The 22902-nt window shown below is 41.7% G+C and overlaps 1 protein-coding gene across 2 annotated transcripts; it reads right to left on the bottom strand.

Annotated features, from left to right (window-relative positions):
- Positions 1–1376: 1376 nt before the first annotated feature.
- Positions 1377–22644, bottom strand: dbnl.L (drebrin like L homeolog). 2 transcript variants are annotated; one of them, NM_001086645.1, is given in 13 exon segments: positions 1377–2866; positions 6072–6147; positions 6281–6396; positions 6487–6669; positions 6782–6875; positions 7352–7385; positions 8374–8525; positions 8614–8691; positions 8943–9086; positions 11428–11502; positions 11587–11699; positions 13622–13677; positions 22431–22539. In NM_001086645.1, coding segments are annotated over 13 exon segments (1344 nt in total). In that variant the 5' UTR covers positions 22514–22539; the 3' UTR covers positions 1377–2726.
- Between the last annotated feature and the right edge of the window lie 258 nt (positions 22645–22902).

A 22902-nucleotide genomic window follows, 5' to 3' on the forward strand; every position in this document is an offset into this window, starting at 1 on the left:
ATTCTACTGTACATGCACTGGTCTTGGAGCCAGGTCTGGACTGGGATTCAGAATAGTCACTGGCATTTCAAGTACACATTTAATAGTGAGGGACTATGGCAATTTACAGCAGCTCCTCTGGCATTTCCCAGAACCCACAGATTACCACAGTGCCGGGCCAAGAAGGCCGGCTGCCCTAGGCAACCCAGCGCCTACTCCGCCCCCCCACCGTTTGCGCATGCGCCGAGGACGCAACGCGCAATTGCGCATACGCCGGGGAGGTGCAAGTGCGCATGCGCCAAGGAAGCGCGTGCGCATGCGTCAGGGGTGCACAAGTGCGCATGCGCAGGGGAGCGGAAAACTGCTACTACTGCTTCTGGAACTAGGGGAAGGCATCGGAAGAGGTAAGTGCCTGGCGCCCTTCTACCTTTGCGCCCTAGGCATGTCCCTCTTCTGCCTACCCCTAGTTCTGGCCCTGGATTACCAGTCCGGGCCTGCTTGGAGAATTGCAAGGTAGAGTCCTGCACAGGTCGGTTTTTGTAGACCCACACCCAACCCATGTACCTGCACTAGCTGTGATATCTTCCCTTACCCCAACCTGCTCTCCCAAACCCGCCTCTCACCCTGCTGAAGGTCTCTGCAAACCAGAAGTGCCCACAAAATTTCAGGGCAGGCTGGCTCAGGAACCAGAAGTGATATCACACATTAGGAAGATCGCTGAGGAGCTTGAGTCTTTTTTGTTTTTAAGTTTTACAGCTGACTGCAACCTCCTCGGTTCCCTCCATTGTACACCTGTGGGCCACCCGCACAGTGAGAACATCTGGGCTTTTCCACCCATATTCTGGGAGATTTGCAGGTATTTTGCGTGTACCCAACACACTGCAGAACTCTATTGCAAGTAGGGATGCACCGAATCCAGGATTCGGCCTTTTTCAGCAGCATATGCAAATTAGGGGCAGAGAGGTAAATCGCATGAGTTTTTGTCACAAAACAAGGACGTAAAACATGTTTCCCCTTCCCACCCATAATTTGCATATGCAAATTAGGATTCCGTTAGGTATTCTGTATCTAAAAAATTGATTCGGTACATCCCTAATTGCAAGGAACTCCTGGAAGACCGATCAAAGTTAGCGAAATGACTCTCACATAGAAGAAACCACAGTCCAGTGTGTTTTTCAGAGAAGAGAAGCACCAGGTTTATATTATATTTTCAATTATTTTATTTGTATAGTGTTCCTTGCCTTTACAAATTATAGACAGGCTACTAATCTGCCATTATCATTGTACCCTTGTTGCTGCAATAATTTCTCATCGCCATAGAGGGAGTTGTGGCCCCATCTTACGGGTTAGTAACCTATTAATGTTCACCATTTTTGTACGAAAATAAGAAAATAAAGTCCGTATTACAAAGTCTTTTATTTCAAATTTTAATGATTAAAAAAACAAAAACAAACATAAGCCAAAAAATACGTTTCAGCATGATTATGTAATTTCACAGGACACAGAATTATGTATCATCTTTAGCATGATCTTACAAGCCCAGAGATTCCAAAACAGCATTTAATAGTCACAGGAGAGGCGTGGTCTCTATGGACCGGCCACCACATTTCACATTCAGGGGAGCACAGGCAAGGGGGGTTATATCCTGCTGGGGGTACACAGGGATGTTTGTAGGGAAAGCAAAATTTGCCTTTTACTGGCAGGTCGGTGCGGGCACAGGAGAACAAGTGAGGATAAATGGAAAAAGAAACACACAGAATCGTCCCAACAAAATATCAGATTGCCACTCATAAGAGAAGCTCATGGAATGATAACCAAGTAAAGATACATTTAGCCAGGACCTGCCGGTCTTATAAAACCCCAATTTCTATTCCAATGATTGGCTCTGTTCACAAAACATCCTGGTTCCATATCTGGCAGAGTATATGGAGATAATGTTATCAAACGTTCATCCCAGGTCTATCAACCAGATGTTTGCTTATAAACAATAAACCAGTAAATGTTACCTGCTCATTGTTTGTTATGTGGCTTCTGGGTTGACATCTGCTTTGACCATGAACTTTAGGATTTGCCAAATTGGAATCCTTGGTGGAAAAAAAGCTTTTGGCTGGGTGATTAGACAAGCAATAAATCCTTGGGCAGCTCTAAACCAACCACTAAACCAGATGGTGGTCAAAATTCCGAAGCCAACAGCCAAAGGGGTAGTAGCTGTTATGCAGAGAGGCCTAGTAACATAGCCTGGGCTGGGACTAAGCAAGCATGGAGCCCTTGGGGCTTGCACTCTGATGGGGTTGAACAAAAAGAGAAGTTGGGCTGTGACTAGGGTTGCCACCTTTTCCCTATTAATAACATTAGGATCAACCATAATTTTTACAGGCCAAGTGGCAACCCTAGGTGTGACTAATGAACCCTTTGGTCCACAGCAATAGGAAATGCAGAGTCCTATGGAAATGACACTGAACTGCCTGCATATATCAAGGAATGCTTTCTCACAGCACCAAGAATAGAATTTAGCAAGATCCCTAGAGCTAAACTAAGCCCAGAATAGTATATATATAATATACCTACACGTGGCTTGTATTAGAGAGCACGAGTTTGTAAATTAATGGGAAGCATTTGGGATAGTGAAGACATGAAGTGCTTTTCCTGTGGTTGTAGCCTATGGTGTTAGAACCGTTTTAGTGCAACAAGAACCTCTCGTTTGCAGCCCCTCCCCACCATATTGCTTGTGCTCATCACCAGTGGACTCACTCGAGTAGCTCGACATAATTGGCTGGAAACATTCCAAAGTGACCAGCGGGGCTAAAACCGCGCCACCAGCCTTCGTCAATAAACTGAATTTGTGTTATTAAGTCATCTGGGTCAAATGAGATCTCGGTATCATCCGCTGCAAAGAGGAAACATCACTGTTATTTACAGTTCATCTAAAGGTTGAGAATATATATATATATATATATATATATATATATATATATATATATATATATATATATATATATATATTTATATATTTATTAATTCAACAGCTATTCTATTATTAGAAAAGCAGGATCTAATACCTTTGAGTTTCATATTGTTTTCCATCTGTCTTTCCACTCAAGCAACCTCACTGCATTGAGCTGTATTTAGCTATAAATGTATTGCTAACCACTTCCCTGCTAGGAACCGACACGGCTACTGCTGCTCAAATAAACACGCACATTTTGCTGAATGGTCAAATACACTATTCATTTAGTAAGGGAAGTTATAATTCTAATAACTTCCTTAAGACGCCATTGCTGAATGCTGGGATGTGCCCAACAGCTGCTTCTTCTACATAATTATCTAAAACTTTCAAAATATTCTGGTTATAACTCTTTCTATGGGGGACACATTTTACATAACAATCCTTTTGCTGTGTCCCATTTTAACAGTGATGACACGAATAAGCCTGGGTTTTGGATATGAATAAGCCTGGGTTTTGGATATGAATAAGCCAGGGATTTGGTCCTTATGGATATGAATAAGCCTGGGTTTTGGATCTGAATAAGCCTGAGTTTTAGATCTGAATAAGCCTGGGGTTTGGATCTGAATAAGACTGGGTTTTGAATCTGAATAAGACTGGGTTTTGGATCTAAATAAGCCTGGGGTTTGGATATGAATAAGCCTGGGTTTTGAATCTGAATAAGACTGGGTTTTGGATATGAATAAGCCTGGGGTTTGGATATGAATAAGCCTGGGTTTTGAATCTGAATAAGACTGGGTTTTGGATCTAAATAAGCCTGGGGTTTGGATATGAATAAGCCTGGGGTTTGGATATGAATAAGCCTGGGTTTTGAATCTGAATAAGACTGGGTTTTGGATCTAAATAAGCCTGGGTTTTGGATCTAAATAAGCCTGGGGTTTGGATATGAATAAGCCTGGGGTTTGGATATGAATAAGCCTGGGGTTTGGATATGAATAAGCCTGGGGTTTGGATATGAATAAGCCTGGGGTTTGGATATGAATAAGCCTGGGGTTTGGATATGAATAAGCCTGGGGTTTGGATATGAATAAGCCTGGGTTTTGGATATGAATAAGCCTGGGTTTTGGATATGAATAAGCCTGGGGTTTGGATATGAATAAGCCTGGGGTTTGGATATGATAAACCTTGAAGACCTTCAAGAGTCAAGACCTTCCCCCTGATTCAGGGAGCCATTTACCTTCATCCATTGTTTTCTCTCTAAGTTCTATCCAACCCCATGTTAAAGGAACAGTAACACACATTTTTTAATGCTTAATTCACCCAAAACAACTATAATAATAGGTAAGGCTGAAAAGCTGTCAGAAGGAATAGAAACATAAATTTAAGTTGACACTGGAAAAAAGCTTAGGTGCTTTAGGTTATCAGTACAGGTATAGGACCAGTTATCCGGAAACCTATTATCCTGAAAGTTCTGAATTACAGAAAGGCCGTCTCCCATAGACTCCATTTTATTCAAATAATCCAAATTGTTTAATATAATTTCCTTTTCTCTAATAATAAAACAGAACCTTGTACTTGATCCCAACTAAGATATAATTATTCCTTATTGGAAGCAAAATCAGCCTATTGGGTTTATTTAATGTTTTCATGATTTTCTAGTAGATTTAAGGTATGAAGATCCAAATTACAGAAAGATCCATTATCCGGCAAACCCCAGGTCACGAGCATTCTGGATAACAGATCCCATACATGTAATAAGCTAACTTCTGTTCAGCGCACATAGCAATTCAAGCTGCTGTCGCCTTTTCACCTTTATTAGACTTTGCTATACGTATTAGCAGCATTCTTCCACTAACTAACCAATGTTTTAATAACATATGAACATCCATATATAACTTAAACCACCCATGTCAGATGTTGCTCTCCAACTGTAGGTATGATTTACCTACCAGGAGCTGTAGCTGAAATCCAGTGGGATGGCCATTCTCTGACATTTATACCTTATAATGCACAAACCCGTGAGTATTCTGTAAGTTATATCATTATAATACACAAAAGCCATGAATATCTTGTCAATTATATCCTTTTAAATGGTGAGTACTGCTGTCATCAGTTATAAACGGTGAGTTCTGATGTCATTTCTGTCACACGACTCACTGAAACTTGTGTATTATAATAAATAAAGTACCCCCAGTTGCAAAATATGAGGATATTAGAAGTTACCTTGGACTCGGCCTCGTGTTTTTATATGGTCACGACACTCCTCTGTAACTTATAATATCCTTATTTACAAGAGGGGGTACTTTATTCACTACATAAACGGTGTTATGTGATATAATGTCTGGCACTTTACACTTAAATGTGTGTATTATAATAAAATAGGTTGTAAAATATGAGAATGTTAGAAGTCATCTCAGAGTTCAATGATCTGTATAAAAGCAGATGGTCATGGAACACCTCTGTGACTAATAATATCCTCATATTTTTCAACAGAAGGTACTTAATTCACTATACCTAGTAGGGATGCACCTAATCCAGAATTCAGTTTGGGATTCAGCCAAGATTCAGCCTTTTTTCAGCAGGATTCAGCTGAATCCAAGTCCTGGGCCGAACCAAATCACAAATCACGTGACTTTTTATCACACAAACAAGGCAGTCAAAAATGTTGTTAACCACACACTGTGCACATGGTTCTCTTCCCCTCATTTACATAAGCAAACTAGGGTTCGGATTCAGCCAAATCTTTAACAAAGGATTCAGGATTCGTCCGACTCCTAAAATAGTGGATTTCGTGCATTCCTAATACTTAGCCTGAGATTAACAGAGAGAGCAACAGCAAATGTAAATTGCTGGCGGGATGGCACTCACAGCAATTAGTTTTCCGAATTTGCCTGAAGTCTCCTCCTCAGGCAACTATGAATCGTTCCAAGTGCCATCCCGCCGGCGATTTACATTTTAGCCGGCAGGGGAGGCAGTTCGGCGAGATTAATTCCCCCGAAGAAGAGAACTGTCGCCGGGTGACTAATCTCCCCGAATCTGCCTGTGAGCCCTGACCCTTATACATAAACATCTTCTACATGTATTCCAGGAGGAGACCGGCCTTCTATCTCTCCATGCACATGTATACACACCATTCTAACATACACACCTGCTTGGTAGTCATACAGTGCCCGTGCGCAGACTCCTTTCTCTTCCTCCACTTCAATCTCATACACTGGTTCCTCCTGGTGAAGCCAAGACAAAAGTAAATTAGAATTTAGCTCTTTGCTCCTCAACCAGCATTTTGACACCACTTATCACTGGATCATAGGCCTTCGCTCCGCACAATTGATTCTGAGGAATGCTTATCTCACTCACCTGGGGTGTATCCTCATATATATTTTGGTTCTCAGTGGTATCCTCATATATATTTTGGTCCTCAGTGGCATCCTGGTATATATTCTCTTCTTCTTGCTGGGAGGCAGTAAATTGCTCTGCAGACACACAGAGAGTGACCCATCACACTTGTCCTACAAGCTTTGTATCCGACATCTTACTTTTGCTAAGTACTTTTTTTTTTGTACCTTTCACATGGACAGTGGACTCTGGTGGATGAGAGACAGGGGGCACAGGAGATTCTGGGGGTGTCTGGTGAGCAGGATACACAGGGGGTGATGGGGGTTCCTGGACACGATGTACAGGGGACGGAGGAGGAGAAGACTCAGGCTGACAAGCCGACTTCTGCAAGAAGGGACTGCGCAGCCTCCCTGAGGATTGGCAGAGTGAAAGACTAATACACCATGAGCAGACAGACTGTGATGAACTCAGAAACATTGGTATATGTCTGCCATCACTCTAACAGCAGGCACACATACTCACCAGGCTGGGCACTCACTGGGCCAGACTCAGGTAATGAGCGCTCTTTCTGAAGGAACGTCTCACGTGGGTTAACAGAGCGCTGGGAGGCAGGAACCTATGGAAGAAGAAATAAAGCTTTGTAATAGCAACTCAGTCACTACTAACATTTCTACTAACTCAGTAACTCTGTACCATCTCAGCAGTCCCCTCCTCAGTAGCCGACTAGGTAAGTGCTGAAAGGGAGAGGGGGATGATTTTTATACAGCCAAGTAAAGGTTCATGTTATGACAAACACCTGGGTTTCATAAGAATTACCCATAATGCTACTTGTCAGGCTGGAGTAGTAGCCGTATTACAGATGTTTGGTTAGCATACATGTAGCCCAATCATATTCAGCACTTGTGCTATGCCTGCAGGGCCCCTAGGCTTTCTCATTAGCCCATTTCTGCATAGACATAATTGCTATTTTTTATCAGCATTTTGGATACTGTACTCAGAGCTACCATTAACCAGCAGTAACAAAATCATCCTGTAGTTCTGCTTACTGGCCAGTCCCAGTGTTACTGCTGTTTCCTATACATGGCTACTCACCGTCTGCTGTTTCTCTGTTTCCTCCTGCTCTTTCCTGTGAAGGATCAATTCATTAATTAAAAAAAATCTAAATGAATCAAATGAATATGTTCCCTACACCCCCTGGTATGAATGTGTCACCCACCAATGTAAATACATTAACTAGGCCTCTCTATAACCCCCTCCTGTAAGTGCTTCAACCCTTTCGTCTGTCTTTCCTTGAGATCTCTCCATACCCTTTCTATATCTCCATATCCTTTGTTCAAATGCGACACAAAGTTCTTGTTTTTTCAGAACCTCTATGCTTTTTCCTTTTGTCAGCCTCAGCCCTCTCTAAGAACTTCCCCAGGTTTGGACTGGGATTCAAACTAGGCCCTGGCTCAGAGGCCCAAACAGCCCCCACAGGTCCAATATATAGTGTCTACGGCATCTTACAGCAGCCACTCTCTTATTTGCCAGAACCCACAGATTGCCAGTCTGGACTGCACTTCACCCATCACCTTTTATTCCCTTATATTTTGGCTCCAGCAATTCCTTTATTAAATGGGTGGTTCACCTTTAAGTTAAAATCTTGTATGTTATAGAATGGATAATTCTAAGCAACTTTTCAATTGAACTTCATCATTTTTTATAGTTTTTTTTAAACTATTTGTCTTCTTCTTCTTCCAGCTTTCAGATGGGGGGGGGGTCACTGACCCCATCTAAAACAATTGCTCTGTAAGGCAAATATTATAATTGTTACTGCTACTTTACATTACTCGTATTTCTATTAAGGCCTTTCCTATTCATATTCCAGTCTCTTATTCAAATCAGTGCATGGTTGCTAGGGTAATTTGGACCCTAGCAACCAGATTGCTGAAATCGCAAACTGGAGAGCTGCTGAATAAAATGCTAAATAACTCAAAAACTATTAATAATAAAAAATGAAAACCAATTGCAAATTGTCTCAGAATATCACTCTCTACTCAGACTAAAAGTTAATATAAAGGTGAACAACCCCTGTAAGTCTGCTCTCTTTTCCTTTGTACAACTGTAGCACTCACCTCTGTGCATCTATCTCCTTTGCCCTCTCCCGGAACCTCTGCTCTCTTGTCTCAGCCTCCCTCTGCTCTCTCTCCTTGCGCTCCCTCTCCAGCCGATCTTTTTCTGAGTTTGCCCTCCTATTTTCCTCCATTCTTCGTTCTTCTTCATCTTTCTGAGAGAGAGGCACTGTGAATTTCATGTACACCTCTGCTCTGTGGTCCCGGCCATTATTTTAGATCAGTAAAGGCACCATTACTCACCTCTGCCTTAGCCCAGAAATTCTCTTTTCCCACGCGTTTAATCTCTGACATTGCATTGGTTTTCTGATAGACCGAACCCTGTTAAAAGTTAAAAAAATATCAGACGCTGGAAAAATTCACAATCGTATACTAGCCCTGATGAGGGGTTTTTAAACCCATCTCCTTCCTGATCATTTATGTTCATGCTGACCCCCATTTATGTTATACTAAAATAGTTTGACCACAACCTGGACAGAGTAGGAGAGTTCTGTTGTGTAACATTACTCATTCGGTCTAATTGCCCTTCCTTTCATCTCTCTCCAAAGCTTTATAATAAAGCCTTTTCTCACCACTGGTCCCTGAGGTCCCTCGTTGCCCCTTTTACTCTCCTTGTGGAAGTTGTAGTTGGCCCCAGATGCTTTGGCCACCTTTTCCATGATGCTCTCTGGCTCTACATCCTCTTCAGCACGGGCATTAATTGTAACATGGGCACCCTGGAGTAATGGGAATTGAATGGAATAAGAGCAAAACAACATATGTCAGTAACATAAAGTAAGGGGGCAAAGTGGGTATAATGTAAAGCAGAGGAAAAAAGTAGTGATGGGCGAATTTCTCCTGTTTCGCCAAAAATTTCATGAATTTTGCGGGAAATTCGAAAAATTTTCAGCAAAAAAATTCACGAAAAATCCTGAAATCGGAAAGTTCACGAAAAAAACGTGAAATTCGAACGTTTTCACGAAAAAATCGTGCAATTCTAATGTTTTTTCACAAAAAAAATCAAGAAATTCGAACGGTTTCACAAAAAAATTGAGCAATTTGAACATTTTCACGGACAAAAATCGAGCAATTCGAACATTTTCACTAAAATCAAGCAATTCGAATGTTTCACTAAAAAAAAAAAATCGAGCAATTCGATCGCTTTCACAAAAAAATCGAGCAATTTAAACGGTTTCCCGAAAAAATCGAGCAATTCGAGCGTTTTCAAAAATCGTGAGAATCGGAAATTGACGCCGGCGAATTTTCGCAGGAGATTCAAGGATTTATTCGCCCATCAGTTGAAACGAGTCAAGGGCAGGATGAAGACTGAGACCATATAATAGAGCTAGGGGGCAGGGGAAATCCTACCGGCCAATACAGAGCCACAGGCTCAGAGTGGCAATCTATAGATTCTGGCAAATGCCAGAGGGGCTGCTGTAAGATGCCACAGACACTCGCTATTCATTGGGCCTGTGGGGGCTGTGTACTTGCAATGCCAGGGGCTATTTTGAATCTCAGTCTGATCCTGCAAAGTTATGATTGATCTGTCTCCTACTGGATCGCTGTATGTCTATCACTAGATCTCTTCAATTACAATTTGCAATTGGTTTTTTTGCAGGCTAAAATTTCCCTTCTAATTGTATGCTAGTATTGGCACATTATGATCAGTGGCTGACATGCAAATCTCATTATACGGAAATAAATAAAAGGGAACTATCACTGTTATCAAAAAAAAACTGTGCTGGGTATTAAATAAATGTTTTTGTTCCAAATGTTTTTTATTATTCATATTCCACTGATGTTTTTATTGCAATGACAGTTCCCCTTTTTAAAACAGTTATAGAAGCCGTAGGTGATTTACAAATCACAGCTACACAGTTTGCCTTCTGATTATTAAAGGTGTTGTTCACCTTTAAAATTACATTTTTGGAATGGTGTAGAGAGTGATATTCTGAGACCATTTGCAGTTGGTTTTCAGTTTTAATTTGTGGTTTTAGGTTTTTATTCAGTAGCTCTCTAGTTTGCAATTTAAGCAATCTGGTTGCTAGGGTCCAAATTACCCTAGCAACCATAGAGATTGGAGTATGAATAGGAGAGGGTCTGAATAGAAAGATAATAAAATAGTAATAAAAAGTAGCGATAGCAATGAATTCATAGCCTTACAGAGCATTTGTTTTTTTTTCAGTGACCCCCATTTGAAAACTGGAGAGAGTCGGAAGAAAAAGGCAAATAATTAAAAAACTATAAAAAAAGAAAAAATGAAGGCCAGCTGCAAATTTGCTTAGAATTAGCATTTCTATAACATACTAAAAGATAACTTAAAGGCTAGCCACTTCTTTTATAGGAGAACTAAAGCCTAATTAAAAAAGTAGCTTGAAACGTTATACATTGTGTTTTGGGCTTCTGTACCAGCCCAAGGCAACCACAGCCCTTTAGCAGTAAAGATCTGTGTCTCCAAAGATGCCCCAGTAGCTCCCCATCTTCTTTTCTGCTGATTCACTGCACATACTCTGTGCTGCTGTCACTTACTGAGCTTAGGGACCCACTCACAATATACAGTACACATAGAATAGAAATGTCACAATATAAGGCTGATTAGTAATTAATACAGATAATTACTACATGGCAGCACAGAAACGAGTACAATTAGCATCAGAATTTAATAATCAGCAAACCTGTAGCATCAGCTTATATTACAGACCAACCTCATTTTCTGCTGGATAATTAGTGACGACCCCTAAGCTTAGCTTTTCAGCAGCTGCTCAGAGCCCACTGAGCATGTGAGTGTCAGACACTTTCCAAGATGGTGACCCCCTGTGACAAGTTTGAAGTCCTGGATCATTGCTGCTATTGACAAGCTGAAACTTTAGGCTGGTGCAATACGTTCACTATATAAAATATGTCATTTTTAGTCCAATTCATTTATAGTGTTTAGTTCTCCTTTAAAGTAGATGTTTGGGCAGCTCAAACATCTACTTTAAATGGGTGGTTTAAAAAGAGCAAACCAGCAAAAATAGCTCCGACATGTTCCTTAGGCAAGTCAGTACCTAAATCTATAAATAGTTGTTAGTTTTATACCTTGAGGAAGTTGGCCATTGTGCTGACATGGTTGGCACACGCCCCTTTCCGGGCATCTTTCACACCCTCGCCTGTCTATAAGAAAAAAGAGAAGACACGTGAAGGAAGTGAGAAACTTACAAAGGGACAGTACCATACTTGATTGTCTTTCAAGCTTACCCAGTTAACGAGGACAAACTTTGGAAGTCCGGAGTTGGGGTCTTTCACCCTGCAGAAGGCGTACATCACTTTACCGCTGCTCAGTTCTTCCACTAGCTCTTCAAGCCCCCCATCTGAGGCAAGTGAAGAAAAGGATGGAAAAGTGAGATTGTGAAAAGGGAATCTATGGGCAGTATATTGCATTGATGCTATCTTCTGTCTGGGGGTGGCATTACAACATATACAATAAGCTCATGTGACCTTTAAAGGGGACCTGTCACCCAAACATAAAAAGCTGTATAATAAAAGTCCTCTTAAAGGGCACCTGTGTGCGAGTGACAGGAAATGGCTGCTCGCACCGGGAGCTCCCTCCCGGTGCGGGTAGCCTAGCGCTGGCGGGGGGCATTTTTAAAAAAAGAAAAGAAAAACTACTGTTATCCTCAACCGGAATGCGGGCTCTTTTAGCCCACACCTTTGGTTGGGGATAACATTTTTACCCAACAGGTGCCCTTTAAAATCAAACATGAAACTTAATTTTTTTAAAACATCTCTACCTGTTATAAACTTCCAGCTGTCAATCATATATTGCCTGCCCCTCCTCTATGCCTTAGACATAGAGGCGGGGCAGACAATTATTTTCACTTTCCATTCTGCACTTCCTAGATGTCACTGCTCTTACGGAACGCATTTTAGGACATCGTCAGGGGAAATTGTTGTCCTGCATGCGCTGTCCTAAGCAAGAGGAATGCAATATGGCATGCTTTTTTACTCACCCATCCACCTAGGCTGATGTCACACCTCGCTCCTCCCTCCTCAGCCGTCAGCTCTTGCTCCTCACTCCCCCCTCCTCAGCCATTAGTCCTGGGTCCTCGCTCATCACTCCTCCCTCATGCATCCTGGGTCCTAGCATTTCCCTCCTCGGTCGTCAGCTCTTGCCCCTCACTCCACAGGGTGCACATATTCTGCCCTGCGCCCTGGTTATGGTTACTTGTTTTTGCCATTTCTTTTAGTCAATAGGCATTTTAGGTTTTTTAATTGCAGCAATCAAATTCGAGCTACAGCTGACGGCTGAGGAGGGAGAAGCAAGGACCCAGGACGGATGGCTGAGGAGGGAGGAGCGAGGATCAAGGACAGATGGCTGAAGAGTGAGGAGCGAGGACCCAGGTCGGATGGCTGAGGAGGGAGGAGTGAGGAGCAGGACCTGACAGCTGAGAAGGGAGGAGTAAAGTGTGATGTCTGCTTTGAGGAGGGGTGAGTGAAAAAGCAGGCGACGTTGCATACAGGAGATGGTTTTCCTCTGACGATGTCCTAATATGCGTTCTCTATGCTCTCCCCACATTCCCCCACCATCTAATTGTGTAGCCAGTGCATGGGCACAAGTATCAGGTGCCCTATTCTGGTGCATAAACAAGATTTTGGCATGATCTAACGCTTGCCTTAATAACAGTGTCCACAAAATGGCGGCTGCCTGTTTCAAGTGATTGTGAATTCCAAGACTAAAAGAAACAAGAATTGAATCATTTTTATAGTTTGATTAAAGTTTGTTTTGTTTGACTAACATCATAAAATAGGATTTGGAATTATTTCTTAAAGTGACAGGTCCCCTTTAAGTGATGCAGGCAGCGACCAATGCCAGTGTTACAAGGGTATCATTTCCCGCTGATTTGTCGCGTGATCTGGTTAAAGGTCTCGTCAAAATAAATCATGATTCATGATAGCATGGACGCTGGGGTGTGGTTTTATTGGAGTCTGTGGATGAGATGTTATTTCCACTTCTGGGTACAGTTACTCACATGCCAAGGATCTGTGGTCCTGCGGTGGGGCGGACTATTTTTTCTTGGAATAAAATCTGTGTGTGGCTGGTGAAAAGATGAGACCACTGAAGATGGGCTACATTTAGCATACAGCCACATCTCACTGACGCCACCACAGACAGAGTGTGTGTCTAGGGGGTAGGGTGAAGAATATAAAACCTTAGCAAAACAGGGAGACTGGGTGCCTTTAACTTAACCCCATAAGTCATGCAAACAAGAGGTAAAAGGCATGGATTACTCACCTCCAGTTTCGGCCAATCGGATGTCATTACTGTTACCTTCATATGTATAAAGAGCCCTTTGAATAAAACATTATTGGCATTAATAATGGAATCACACGTGGTAGATAAATGGGCAATCTACACTCTAAATCTTAACCCTGAATACAAAATGAATCTCTTTGAATGTCATTGTCATTGAACATTTGAAGTTGGAATTCCCTTGCAAGGTTAAATGCACATTATATGTGCACACTATATGTGCACCATCACTCGTTTCGCCGAAAAAATGACGCCCATAGACTTGTATGGCAACACGCGTCAAAACAATTTCGCTGCGCGACAACATTTTTTTAACGCCCATAGACTTTAATGGGCGTCTGTGACATTTCGCTGGTGGCGAATTTTTGTCGAAGCGAAACGGGTCAAATTCGCCCATCCCTACCCATCACCCCACGGATTCCCCGGTAGAGCAGTTAAAGGGGTTGTTCACCTTTACAATAACTTTGGTATGATGTAGAGCAGTGATCCCCAACCAGTAGCTCGTGAGCAACATGTTGCTCTCCAACCCCTTGGATGTTGCTCTCAGTGGCCTCAAAGCAGGCGCTTATTTTTGAATTCCAGGCTTGGAAGCACATTTTAATTGCATAAAAACAAAGTATACTGCCAAGCAGAGTCTCTTGTAGGCTGCCAGTCCACATAGGGGCTACCAAATAACCAATCACGGCCCTTATGTGGCACCCCAAGGGACTTTTTAATGCTTGTGTTGCTCCCCAACTCTTTTTACATTTGAATGTGGCTCACGGGTAAAAAAGGTTGGGGACCCCTGATGTAGAGAGTTATATTCTTTGACAATCTGCAAATAGTTTTAATTTTTTATGATTAGTGGCTTTTGAGCTATTTAGCTTTTTATTCAGAAGCTCTCCAGTTTGCAATTTCAGGTAGCTGGTTGCTAGGATCCAAATAATCCTAGCAACCATGAATTGATTTAAATGAGAGACTGGAATATGAATAGGAAAGGCCTAAGTGCACAGAGGAGTAATAAAAAGTAGCAATAAAAATAAATATGTGTAGCCTTACAGAGCATTTGTTTTTTAGATGGGGTCAGTGACCCCCATTTCAAAGCTGGAAAGAGTCAGAAGAATAAGGCGATTCAGAAACTATAAAAAAAATAAATAATGAAGACTAATTGGAAAGTTGCTTAGAACTGGCCATTCTTTAACATACTAAAAGTTAACTTGAAGGTGAACCACCCCTGTAAGTAGCTGTTGGCTGCCCACTGCTATTTATAGGGTGCCAAATGGAACTATGTGGTATCACCACAGGAACGTGCTGTCTGTCACAGAATGCTTGGTGGCTGCACAACGGTGTGAGCTGCAGTTGCACAGAGGTTACATGGATCCTTTCTAATATAAAGGCCCCGAGGAGCTGGGTGTTGTCGCTGTTTAGGGGTGCAGAACAAATGGGTGGCAAAAGCAATGGCTTTCTATAATAATGTATTAACTACAACATTTGCAATATTATATCTCTTGTGCTTAAAGTGGACCTGTCACCTACACATAAAAAGCTGTATAACAAAAGTCATTTGCAAATTAAACATGGGACCCAAATTGTTTTTTTTCATTAGAGCATCCGTACCTGTTATAAAGGAGTTTAAATATCTGAGCTGTCAATCAAATATTACCTGCCCCACCTCTATGCCTGAGGTATAGAGGTGGGTCAGTCAATTACTTTCACTTTCCCTTCAGCACTTCCTAGATGTCACTGCTCTCCACACATTCCCCCTCCCACTCTAATATAATTGTGTAGGGCAATGTGTATAGGCATTTGGGCGCATACACAAGATTTTAGGGCGAAATACAGCTTGTCTTAATAACAGTGTCCACAAAATGGCTCCTGCCTGCATGCTGTGATTGTGTAATACCAAGACTGAAGGAAACAAAATTGAAATAATAATTGTAGTGTAGGTAAGTTTTATTTTGCTCAACTAAAATGATAAAAAATAATTTGGAATTATTTCTTAGGGCAACAGGTCCCCTTTAAGGAGATACTAACAAGTTCCTATAAAAATCATAGGAACGTGTCCATATCTAGGAGCTGATGCACGCCGAATATTTTATCTAAAAGGCCCCCCAAAGCCGCCCCCAGCCCCGCGAACCTTCGTTATTCCGACACTACTAAATGATCTTCTGTGTTGTTTCAGTGACGCTGGGCTGGGGGCGGCACAATCCTTCCATAGATTAAAAGACCAGTAACATAAAAATATTTTTTTTAAAAAAATTAATTTCTACTTAACGAAAAAAATCACCAAGGCAGTTTTAACCTTAAATTCGCATAGTCTTTATTAAAGGGATACTGTCATAAGAAAACATGTTTTTTTCAAAACGCATTAGTTAATAGTGCTGCTCCAGCAAAATTCTGCACTGAAATCCATTTTTCAAAAGAGCAAACAGATTTTGTTATATTCAATTTTGAAATCTGTCATCTGGCTAAACATATTGTCAATTTTCCAGCTGCCCCCAGTCATGATAAACTTCAGTCACTCTTTACTGCTGTAGTGCAAGTTGGAATGATATCACGCCCCCCCACCAGCAGCCTAAAAAAAGAACAATGGGAAGGTAACCAGATATCAGCTCCCTAACACAAGATAACAGCTCCCTGGAAGATCTAAAAACAACACTCAATAGTAAAAGCCAAGTCCCACTGAGACTGATTCAGTTAAATTAAGTAGGAGAAATAACAGCCTAACAGAAAGTAGTTCCATCCTAAAGTGCAGGCACAAGTCACATGACCAGGGGCAGCTGGGAAACTGACAATATGCCTAGCCCCATGTCAGATTTCAAAACTGAATATAACAAAATCTGTTTGCTCTTTTGAAAAATGGATTTCAGTGCAGCATTCTGCTGGAGTAGCACTATTAACTGATGCGTTTTGAAAAAAACATGTTTTCCCATGATAGTATCCCTTTAAGAAATTACTTATCGATTCTCTTCAGAAACGACAATGATCCATCCATGGATCGTCGCCCTGTCGCCGTTTCTGAAGAGGAGCATCATAATTTAGTAATTTATTAATAAAGACTTTGCAAATTTAAAGTTAAAACTGCTTGGCTTTTTTTTTTTTCGTTAAGTAGAAACAATTTTTTTTTTTTTTTTTTATGTTACTGGTCCTTTAAAAATGAAAACAGGACTGCAGCCTATGGAAGGATCCCTGCGCCCCCAGCATCACTGAAGCAATGCGGAAGATCCATTAGCTGTGTCAGAGGGTTGGCTTAACAAAGCTTTGCGGGGCTGTGGTGGCTTTTAGTTAAATTATTTGGCGTGCAGCAACTCCTACATATCGACACGTTCCTATGATTTTCATAGGAACGTGTCGTTATCGCTTTAACGGTTCTAAGTTCTTGGTTTGGTATGAGAGGAGTCAATGTGTGTTTTCCACACACTTCCCTCTATTCACTTCCTTTCGCAACCCCCCCCCAACTTCCGAATGAGAATGAAACCGCTCCATTGCATGAGAAACCTGAGTTACGTGACCTCTATATATGAACACTCATAGGCTGTCAGACTGCAATTGGGTTACCCACAAGCACCTGCTTTGCTACAAGATTGACTATGTTAGGGTTAAGCTGGGGGATACATATGCACACACATATACTAATCAGCACATGCTGCACACACACTGAAACCTCTTTCCACATTAAAGCATAGTGCACAAGCTGTGGCTGAGTTGTAGTTCAACAAGTCAATGCTTGAAGTAGTACACATCCAGTCAAGCTGTTTAGGGGCCACAGGGAAACATGATAAAGGGGGGGGGGGTGTCTTTTCTCACCCCCTATGGAAAATTGTATGAGTGGGCCTTCTGTCTGAGAGCAGGCAATGTCTTTTTCAAAATACAGAAATAGATTAGGGAATGACAGAAGGATGCAAGTGCTAGGAGAACACAAGGTTATTAAAGGGGTGGTTCACCTTCAGATAGATCACCAGAAATAACAACTTTTTCCAATGACTTTCTATGTGTGACGATTTTTCTAATATTAAAGTGTAAAGTATAATTTTTCAGAAGCTCTGGGAGGGGGGTCGTCGACCCTGTAAACTGTTCTAAATGGATACATTTAGTTGATACATTTGTTATCTTTGTCCCGGCTAATACTCCAGAGATGCTGCTGAGAAATGTATCAACTAAATGTTGCAAAATTGTAAGAGTTTAGAGCAGGGGTGCCCAGGACATCAATCGCGGTCTAGCAGTAGATCGCGTTAATGTTCCTGGTAGACCATGATCTGGGGCCCGGCGTCTCTGACGAGCAGTGCAGCACAGCACGGAGGGAGGTGTACGAGCAGCAAGAAGGGAAGAGAGGGGAGACAAAACAGCACAAAGAGATGGGAAGGAAGGGAGAAGAGCGGCACAAACGGAAGGGAAGGGAGAAGAGCGTCACAAAGGGAAGGGAGAAGAACGGCACAAAGGAAAGGGAGAAGAGCGGCACAAAGGAAAGTGAGGGGAGACGAGCGGCACAAAGGGAAGGGAGAAAAGCAGCACAAAGGAAAGAGAGGAGAGATGAGCGGCACAAAGGGAAGGGAGAAGAGTGGCACAAAGGGGAGACGAGCAGTACAAAGGGAAGGGAGAAGAGTGGCACAAAGAGAAGGGAAGAGTGAAGAGCGGCACAAAGGGAAGAGAGGGGAGACGAGCATCACAAAGAGAAGGGCAGGGATAAGATCGGCACGAAGGGAAGGCAGGGAGACGAGCAGCACAGTAGGGTGGGGAGACAAGAACAGCATGAAGGGAGGGCTGCAGGCACAGAGAGAAAGGACAGAGGAGGGAGAGCTGCAGGCACGGAGGGAAAGGACAGAGGAGGGAGAGCTGCAGGCACGGAGGGGAAGGACATGGTAGAGAGGGGAAGGGAGGGTTGACAGCAGGGAGAGCTGAGAGCAGCAAGCATAGGGAAGGGAGTGTGTTCAAACTTTCATAACCTGCCAAATTTTGTAAAATAAACATGGTAATTAGGGGGTATGTTCAAAAAATGGGCATGGTCAAAATTTTTGATGGGGGCCAGGTGTTGAGAGTAGATCCCAGTGTAACAAAGTCTGGGCACCCCTGGTTTAGAGTCTGCACCTGAATTACTGAGCTTCCAGAGTCAAACACCAGAGACAGGTACATTCAACTTAGATTTTTGAAAAACAGTATAAATAAATAATGGAAAGTAATTGAAAAAAGTCTTTATTTCTGGGGAACAATCTAAAAACAACTGAATTGAAAAAAAGTGTTTGGAAGGTGAACAACCCCTTTAAGCACATAGGGACCAGGCAATTAACAGATCCCAAACAAGCTGTAGACACAAGTCTGTAATTTTACTATATATACACACAGGCATAATAATGAATGGAGCTATGCCAGATACAATGCCACAGCCTAAGCTTACACTGTGTAATTACGCGGGTGGGACGCTCCTTGGTGTTTCACCCTGAGCCAAGACACAAGTGTTAAACTCTTTGTAGCTTCAGAGGATCAAATGGCTGGATTTTTATCTATGGATAGCATGACCGCTCATGGAAAACTCTGCAGCCCCTATGGAGCATATTATTAAATACCTATAGAGAATGTCATACAGTAGTAACACCTATAAATTATAATTATTTGGCAATACTATTCCACTCTACCCAAACAGCTTTAGACTAAACACACACTGGAAACAGGTTACAGACAATGGTCCCTTGGTATATACAGGCCTACTCTAAGCCTGTTGCAGCCATCGGGTCCCTAGATTTGATATTCTTAGTAAAAGGCTACCGATAAGATGTCCTTGAATAGACATGGACACCTAAAATTAAAGGGGGACTATCGCGGAAAAGAAAATTTAATATGTATTAAAAATTCTGCATTGTTTCTGATATAATCAAATTTATCTTCACTATTCCTCTCTCGGCATCTGTTTCTCTTCATTCTGTCTTCATGCAGCAGTTGTGTGTCAGATATTCATTGACAGTTAGATCCAATATATCTTATAGGGGGCTCCCTTTCCTAGCAGATGTTTTAGAGCTCACTCAAATAACTGATTCCAGTACAAACAAAATCTAACAAAATAACTGCCTTTTGCAGAAATTCTGCATGTAGAGAGACATGATGTCTGGTGATTTTAATAGAGTGAGCTCTAATACATCTTCTAGGCAAAATGAGCCCCCCTATAAGATATATTGGATAATCCATCTGACACCCAACTGCTGCATGAAGACAGAATGAGGAGAAACAGATGCTGAGAGAAGAACAGTGAAGATAAACTTGATTATTTCCGAAACGTTACAGAATTTTTAATAGATTATATCTAGAAAACATCTTATTTCAGTATGATGAAGCTTATATTAAATTAAAATTTTTAAAGATAGTTCCCCTTTAAAACTTTTTAAAACAGATAACAACATTGTCTTTGCATGAGCTTTATAATGTTGCCATCAAAGTACTTCCTGATACTTTTACATGACCTATCTGATCCCCCATGTTCCTCTATAAGGGGGCTGCCATATTTGTGCAGCATTAGTGAGTTACTGTTAGAAATTCTGACAGGTTGAGAGGGGACAGTCAGGCAAAACAGTCAGGTTTAGGAACGTCAAGTAACAATTACTTTCAAAAGCAGACTTATCGGCGATAACCATCAGCATGACTTAGGTAACATTTTATGTACATTAATATTTTGAAAAATAGTCTTTTCGCACTTTAAGTATTTACAGATTACTCTCAACAAAGAATGCGGTTTTCTGGGTTTATTATTTGACAGGTTGCTCTTGGCAGGGAGAATGTGGAGATGCTGCAAAAAAGGGGGTTTATATGTAAAGTGGGCACAAAATTTGATATATTCCATGTAACAGACCACAGTAAAGGCCCTAACATCAACTGTGCAACCCTCCAGTAACCCACCGCAATCAGACATTAGTTAGATTTATTCTGCACAACAGACATATAAGCTAAGAGCTACATACATATATCGCTATACACTGCCCGAGTTGTTCCTGGACATAAACAGAGACTTTGAGAGGTTCCTGGAGTAATTTATACAGTGTCTGCAGAAGGGTGTATACATGCACAGTAAGCTGGGACTCCTTTATTATAAAAGTAGCAAGGCTTGCTCAAACAGGCTGCAAGTGTTTCCAAGTGCACATAAAACATTCAGTACGCTGCTTTATCTCACATACAGGGCTCCTCCCAAAATCAATCCGTGCACAAAGGGAGTTTAGATACAGAGTGATATGGACGCTGACACGCTAACAAATATAAAGTCTGGCTCAGTATAAAGCATTCTCCATAGAAGTATGTATATGTGTGCCCTTAGCAGCGTTTAGAGACCTCCCTAAATAAACCCACATTAAATAATGTCCTGATGTAACGTGGGGCTGCATATTGGCAATAAAGTTATCTGTTCTAAGGAAATATTGATCGGGTTTTTACACGACAAATGCAACACTCCCTTTACAGAGTCTGTTTGCAAGTGAGTCTTTGTAATATAAATCACCTCTGTAATATGCTTTACACAGGGGGTGGTTGCCTATCAATTAAGTTCACTATTAAAAGCTTTGTTTGCCAGAGCCCCTGTGCTAGGAATAAAATCTTTCTGCACAGGGCAGTATGTAAAGAATATTGTTCCTGGATATTTGCAATATTTCCTGTATAAAAGGAAGAAGGCAAGTGACCCTGGTTTATATAAATCATCTTCCTTTTAGAAGCTTTTATAAAGGGAGCTGTGACTGTCATTTGAACTTCCTCTAAAAATGTTCCGTTTAGGGAACTGTAGCAGCAGAACAGAGGACATTGTGCAATGATTAAACATGGCTGTGCACAAGGGATACTCCATAGAATCATTTTTGTTAGCTGTATTAGTACATAGCAGTTGAGGTTGAAAAAAAAAAAGATAACCTCAACATCCGACAGCACAGACGGGCAAGTGAATGCAAAGACAACCTCAACGTTCAACAGCACAGGAGGGCAAGTAAATGCAAAGACAACCTTAATATTCAACAGCACAGGAGGGCAAGTAAATGCAAAGACAACCTTAATATTCAACAGCACAGGAGGGCAAGTAAATGCAAAGACAACCTTAATATTCAACAGCACAGATGGGCAAGTAAATGCAAAGACAACCTTAATATTCAACAGCACAGGCGGCAAGTGAATAAAAAGACAACCACAACATACAACAGCACAGGTGGGCAAGTGAATGCAAAGACAACCTCAACATTCAACAGCAAAGGCGGCAAGTGAATAAAAAGACAACCTCAATATTCAACTTGCAAGGGTTGTCTCTGCATTCCCTTTCTCTGTTATGCAGGTGTATATTCGTGCAGTCCCCTTTACCAGGATGGGCTCCCTTATTCAGAAACCCATTAGCCAAAATCCTCTTAATTACAGAAAGGCCGTCTCCCATAGAGTCCATTTTAAGCAAATAATTCAAGTTTTTATAAATGATTTCTTTTTTCTCTGTAATAATAAAACAGTTCATCGCACTCAATCCTTACTAAGCTACAGGAATCCATATTGGGTTTATTCAACATTTAAAATTATTTTTAGTAGGCTTAGTGTATGTAGAATCCAAATGACAAAAGATCCCTTATCCATAAAACACCAAGTCCCATGCTTTCTGTATAATAGATCCCATACCTGTATATAGAGGACAGTGTGAAGGGGATCCCTGCCTAAAGACAGACAAGGACTTCCTCTCTGTATATAAATCATAACCCCTATACCGGGCGGTGTGATCCCTCCGTGTGATCCCTCCATACAGATGTGTGTGCAGGGGCAGCTGCTGGCAGTAACTAATCTATGACAAATGGACACACGCTGCATTTTTACTCACCAGTCGGTTTTGGTCTTTTCATCCAGCACATCTTTATAAGCGCCCTGCAAGGCGGCCCCGTTCTTACTTAGATTCACTGACATGTCCTTTCTTCTTCCGCCTCCACTCCTGCACCGCTCCCTTTGCTACTGTCACTGCACTTACAGCCGATTACTTCCTGCCCTGTCCCTCCCAGACAGTCTCCTACTACTGAGTAACAGCCCGTGCTTCCTCTTCCTGCAGCGCCCAGCCTCCTCCAACAGCGCCCTCTGCTGGACATCACTTGGAAGTGCACAGCAGGACTAATGGTATTTGTCATTTTTAGGCCTAGAAAAGTTATCTTTTTTTTTTCTGAAAATAGCCTAGGTTTGCAAAGTTGTTTTTCTTTATTGATTCCCAAACATTGTGGCTGTCTCTCCCCCAAGGGGAGCTCTGAGCAGTGGCTAATGAGGAGTCACTTTGGTGGCCATTTAGGGTGAGGTGTGTGGAGAAT

Source organism: Xenopus laevis, chromosome 3L, assembly GCF_017654675.1.
Source record: "Xenopus laevis strain J_2021 chromosome 3L, Xenopus_laevis_v10.1, whole genome shotgun sequence".
Lineage (NCBI taxonomy): Eukaryota > Metazoa > Chordata > Amphibia > Anura > Pipidae > Xenopus > Xenopus laevis.

Excerpts from the sequence above, each read along its gene's own strand:
- dbnl.L (XM_041584938.1), bottom strand. The coding sequence starts at position 22,513 with ATGTCAGTGAATCTAAGTAAGAACGGGGCCGCCTTGCAGGGCGCTTAT. Across the intron at positions 11,700-13,621 it reads CCGATTGGCCGAAACTGGAG|ATGGGGGGCTTGAAGAGCTA; the intron begins GTGAGTAATCCA and ends CACTTGCCTCAG. Across the intron at positions 6,148-6,280 it reads TATATGAGGATACACCCCAG|GAGGAACCAGTGTATGAGAT; the intron begins GTGAGTGAGATA and ends TGGCTTCACCAG.